The sequence below is a fragment of the Littorina saxatilis genome, linkage group LG11, assembly GCF_037325665.1.
Source record: "Littorina saxatilis isolate snail1 linkage group LG11, US_GU_Lsax_2.0, whole genome shotgun sequence".
Lineage (NCBI taxonomy): Eukaryota > Metazoa > Mollusca > Gastropoda > Littorinimorpha > Littorinidae > Littorina > Littorina saxatilis.
Window position 1 is genome coordinate 39,880,367 of NC_090255.1, and position 5,696 is coordinate 39,886,062.

Consider the following 5,696-nt stretch of genomic DNA (forward strand, 5'->3'; position numbering starts at 1 on the left):
CTCCAGCAGTCAGCCACATTCCCGAGTCTCGAGTGACTGCACGCAGGCAGTAGTGCAACCACTTGCCCCGTCCCGTACAGTCTCCAGCAGTCAGCCACATTCCCGAGTCTCGAGTGACTGCACGCAGGCAGTAGTGCAACCACTTGCCCCGTCCCGTACAGTCTCCAGCAGTCAGCCACATTCCCGAGTCTCGAGTGACTGCACGCAGGCAGTAGTGCAACCACTTGCCCCGTCCCGTACAGTCTCCAGCAGTCAGCCACATTCCCGAGTCTCGAGTGACTGCACGCAGGCAGCAGTGCAACCACTTGCCCCGTCCCGTACAGTCTCCAGCAGTCAGCCACATTCCCGAGTCTCGAGTGACTGCACACAGAAGCAGCCGGCCCAGCAAGGAGACGCCTCAGGCAGAAAGGACAGATCACTCTGGGACTCCATCCAAGCCAGTCTTGGTGTTGCACGAACAGGAAGTGAAAGCGAATGCAGCAATAGCAATGTTGATACTTTCTCTACCTTTCAGTCACAGCAAACTTCGTCTTCAGTGTACCCGGTGTCTGTCTCTCGTGCAGATGGGATGGAACTGTTCTCAGCGTCAGACTCTGTCAGCAGGTTCCCCCCTGTACCTCCACTTGTCCATTACTCCATGATTCACAGTCCTAACAGCTCCTCTGTTTCACACTGCCATCATGCATCATCATCATCATCATCATCATTAGCTTCTGCGGCGAAGCAGACACATTCTGACAGTAGTTCTGTTGATAACATCACAGAGTCACCGATCACCCTGTCATCATTACGATGTGAAGCACAATCACAGTCGAGTGGAAAGTCTCCTGTGTGTGCTGTAAAGAAAGAAGCCAACATGGAAGTTGATCCCACTCAGTTTGATAAGCTGAGGCTCAAGATGAAGACTTTTCTGGCCACTATTGGCACTGACCTCTCCCCAACAAAGTCACGCCAGTCTTCAGGCAGCACGTGCACCCACAACTCTCGTAGCTGTGAGCACCAGGACTCACAGTCTTCACGCGGGTCTGACACTGAGGACAGGAATCTCGAGTCCGGCGTGTTAATGATCGAACACAACGACAGAGTTCTGGATGAACTGTTGGAGAGCGACGTAGACATCATGAAGAAAATATACCTAGGTTCTAGTGGTACTGGTACTTCACAGGAGCTAGAGACTGACAGCAGGCACACAGGAGCAGAGGAAAGTGTTAGGGAGGATCGTATCGAGACTTCCTTAGCTAACACTGACCCTTGTGACTCTAACTTCAACTGTGAACTTTCCTCTGATGAAACTAGAACCAACATCGTCAGCACTATGGACAAAGCAGCTGTAGATGGTGCGACAACACAGAAAAACGAAATATTTGAGACTGTCTCCACCAAGATCTCAAACGACGAAGATAAAATGCGTAATCATGATAGTCTGGTTGATATCACCCACATCTGCCTGGCCTGCAGGAAGCATTTTGCCCTCAGTGACCTGTTAGAAGAACACCTGCTAGAGCACACAGAGTCACAAGTAGACGATCTTCAGATTCCGGCAGATACTGCTAGTTTATGTGACACTGTGAGCCAGGAGATAAACTTACAGCCGAACCTTGACTCTAACAAAAGAGATGATAAGTCTATGGTTGTAAAGATAGATTTTTCAAAGCGAGTTCCCACAAAAGAAAAGATCTGGACGTTTGTGGATAAACGAGCAAAAAGTCTCAGTTGTAGCACTGACTCGGCTGACAATGAGAAACTGTTTGACAATCACTGTGAACAAGTCTCTTCACAGGACACCTTTCTTCCAAAAGCTCTTAAGACAAATCCTGGCAGCTCCACACAGGCTGTTTGCAGCATCCTGAAACACAGCTCTTCCCCCTCCGCCTCAGTGAGTTTAGATTCCCCAGCACATTGTGCGAGCTCGGTGAAGTCTCGACAAGAACATGTACCTAAGCCCCTCATTATCAAAACTTCCCCAAATCGTACCAAAAGTCAAGACTCTTCTGCAGTGGCAAAGCAAGTACCTGAAAAGGCAGCAGGCTTAAAGTCTAATCAACACGACTCTGCTAAATCTGTCTTAAAAACTTGTCACCAAGATGCTTTGAAGAACCCCCTTTCAAAGCTGTCCAGTAAAGACACCAACAGATCTAGCTCATCAAACTCTGAGAAACAGAACGGCTCACATTCAAGACTTGCAAAGTCATCCAACGTGAACTCGCAAACATCCACCACAGAGAAGCTACCTCAAGATATTTCAAAGCCCACAACACCAAAACCAAGTGGAAATCACACGAACAGACAAGATTCCAGCACCCCAAAGACACATGTCCAGGAGAAGCAAACATCAAGTTCACGGAAGACTTCACGATCAGCCAAGTCGGAAAACAATTCAGATGCGGCTAAATCCATTGACTTCATGGAGGAAATGAGAAACGCAGACTACGAAGCCAGCAGTTCACCCAAGGAGACACTCCCTGTGTCCAAATATACTCCTCAAGTTAGACTTGCGACTCAAACCGGAGACAGAAGTGAGTCTGTGGATGACAGTGGTTCAGTGCCCAAAGGTGGTGACAATGGTTTGGCCCCCAGAGACAAAACTGTGCAAGAAGCCAAGACCAAACCCTTGACAGCTTCAGACACTAAAGTTAAATCTGAAACATGCAGAATTGACAGAAAATGTGAAGTAGGAGCAAAGGCTTGCAGTGTAAAGAAAAGTGTGTCGGTGGATTCTGCTCCATCAGCGAAACATACGTGTGACAGGGACGCTGAAGTAGGAACAAAGGCTGGAGACAAAACTGTGCAGGTAGTCAAGACCAAACCACACACAGCTTCACACTCTAAATCCGAGACTCCTAGAAGTAACGGAAAGGCTGAAGTCGAAGCAAAGCCTGGTGGAGTTAAGAAAAGTGTGTCGATAGATTCTGCTCCATCAGCAAAAGAAACTTGTGAAGGCAAAGAGTCGTCTCGTGGTTTGAAAAGATCGCACAGTGAGACTGTTGACCACAAAGACCATGACGCTTCCCAGGCTAAGCCAAGAAAACACACATACAGTGTCCCAAAAGAACTGCCAAAGAAGAATCACAAAAGAGGCAGTGACATTGGTATGGCCTCTAGAGACAAACATGTGCTTGAAGTCATTGACAAGACCAAACCCCAGACGGCTTCAGACACTACAGTTAAATCTGAAACTTGCAGAAATAACAGAAACAGTGAAGTAGGAGCAACGCCTGGCGGCGTTAAGAAAAGTGTGTCGGTGGATTCCGCTCCATCCGTCAAAAAGACGTGTGTAGAATTAGAGGGGTCTCGAGATCTGAAAAGATCACACAGTGAGACCGTTGACCACAAAGACCCTGACGCTTACAAGGCCAAGGCAAGAAAGCACACAGACACAGCCAATGGTAAAAGTGTCCCAAACGAACAGCCAAAGAAGAATCACAAAAATTGTGAAATGTCGTCAAAGAAACATTTCAAAGACTCGGAAAGATCTAGCTCTAATTGTGCGAAGTCTGCAGAGAAGCATGATTTGATTTCTGATGGCTCCTCTCATGGGCAACTGTCTTCGTCTCGGACAGAGAGGTCTGGCAGTTCTGGAAAATTTGGTGAATCGAAAAAGTACTGTATAGGAGACACTGACAAGAAACGTCATCTCTCTGCCGATGATTGTTCCAACAGCAGCAAAAGCAATGCCAAGAAATTGAAAACAGGCGTTTCTAATGATAGTTCTTCTTCACAGCACGGTGTTCCTGTAAGCTCAGATGGTTCGTCCTCAACAAAGCGACGTCACGAGAGCGCACTGCAGTCAGAAATCTCACGGAAGGTGTGTTATCTTGCAAGAGTTGTTCTGGAGAAACTGTCAGCTCGGACATCAACTCTCTCTGTCGAAAGTCAACCAGAGGACAGGGCTTTTTCCAAGAGAAGTAACAAAACGGAGGACAAAGCAACAGCGGAACAGCACTACTCTAAGAAGAGAGCCAACAGTGATGACCATGACAGTAGCCGCAACAGCAGTAAAAAGAAGCAGTCCAACAGTGGAGAAGGCTCAAAGGCAGCTGACGACAGTGCATCCATTGAACAGAAAACTTCAAGCAGTAAAGATACTGTTAGAAGCAAAGGCAGTACTTCTCTTCGTGAAAAGAGCACGGCCAATAAAATTACACTTTTTAGCAGTACAGATTCTGACAAACCTTCTTCAAAGCCTCCAGCCAGAAAATGCAGAAGCGCCAAGGCTGTTGCTCTGGAACGCAGCGCAGCCAAGATCAATCTGGAGAAGACGCATCCACATGTGAAGGCCGATTCCAACGTTTCAAAATTCAGCACTGAGAAGCATGTAACTGAAATGGACACACACAGTGACACCGCCATGAGCTCCCAGAAGATACGTCCAGTCGTGGACAAAAGCAGTAGCTCTGACAAAGTCGTCGAAAGGAGACAACCCGGCGTGAAACCAATCTTAGGCCCAATTGTGATCGACAACGATGTGTGTTTCGAGTTCTGTACCAACTGCCAGACGATCTTCACAAGTAGGGTAAAGTACGGCCAGCACACGTGCGTCACACTAACCTGGGACTCCACTGAAGATGACTCCAACAATAGCGATGCTGGTAAAGATGCTGAACTGGTGTTGAAGGGTAAATGCCGCAACAATCGGGATGGTGAGGATACAACAAAGGCTGAATCCAATAACACTGCCTCTAAGTCACAATCGAACGACGGTGACGGGAATGTCGAGACTTGTCGACCGGATAACCATCGTAGAAAGTCGACAGAAGGCCGTCTCACTTCGCTGCACAAATCGAGCAAGACTGGCAGTGACAAATCGAGCAAGACTGGCAGTGACAAATCGAGCAAGACTGGCAGTGACAAATCAAGGAAGACCAAATACAAATCAACGCGGTCCAAAGACACACCAGGGAAAACCCGGGACAGTTCTGAAAAGCCAAATGACACTGACAGTTCAGAGACCAGACACAATTCAGGGAAAACCCGGGACAGTTCTGAAAAGCCAAATGACAATTCAGAGAAGAGAAAGGACGAATCAAGGAAGAGCAAAGACAAATCTGGAAAGACTGCGGACAAATCAGAAAAGAAGAAAGACATCTCGGGGAAAACCAATGACAAGTCATGTGGCAGAGCAAGCAAGTCGCAATGCAATAAAGACAATGATCTTAAATCGCACAGACAATCTTCTGCCACCTCGTCAGAGGGTAAGAAGAGAACGGACAACTCTCGAGAAAGAAGCAGCAAAACAGACCAACGGATGTTCTCCTGTGAAAAGTGCAATGAGAAATACTCGTCACGGGGTGGACTTTTGCATCACTTGAGGAATTATCACATGAAGAAATAACGCGTGTGTCTCGCTAAGGGCTGGTGTGTATGCGTGTGTGTCCGTGTGTGTGAGTGAGTGTGAGTTTGTGTGTGTGTGTGTGTGTGTGTGTCAGTGTGTGTCAGTGTGTGTGTCAGTGTGTGTGTCAGTGTGTGTGTGTGGTTGCGAATGAGTGAGAGTGTGTGTGTGTGTGTGTGAGTGTGTGTTTGTGTGTGTGCTTTAGCACCTGACACGATTTATCAGATAGCCCTGGCAATCTGGCAGTAGTTACGGTGTGTGTATGTGTGGAGCTCCGACTGTTGCTGTGTTCGTGACAATTTTGAACTCACAATTTTTTGTTGTTGACAGATGCTTTTCATAACTGTTTTTATGAATTTCACCTGAT

The 5,696-nt window shown here is 47.3% G+C and overlaps 1 protein-coding gene across 1 annotated transcript; it reads left to right on the forward strand.

The window, feature by feature from the left end:
• The first annotated feature begins 568 nt into the window (after positions 1-568).
• On the forward strand, positions 569-5,332 carry LOC138979566 (dentin sialophosphoprotein-like). The gene has a single exon (XM_070352280.1). It carries the CDS (start codon positions 569-571, stop codon positions 5,330-5,332), a length of 4,764 nt encoding a protein of 1,587 aa, XP_070208381.1.
• Positions 5,333-5,696: the final 364 nt, after the last annotated feature.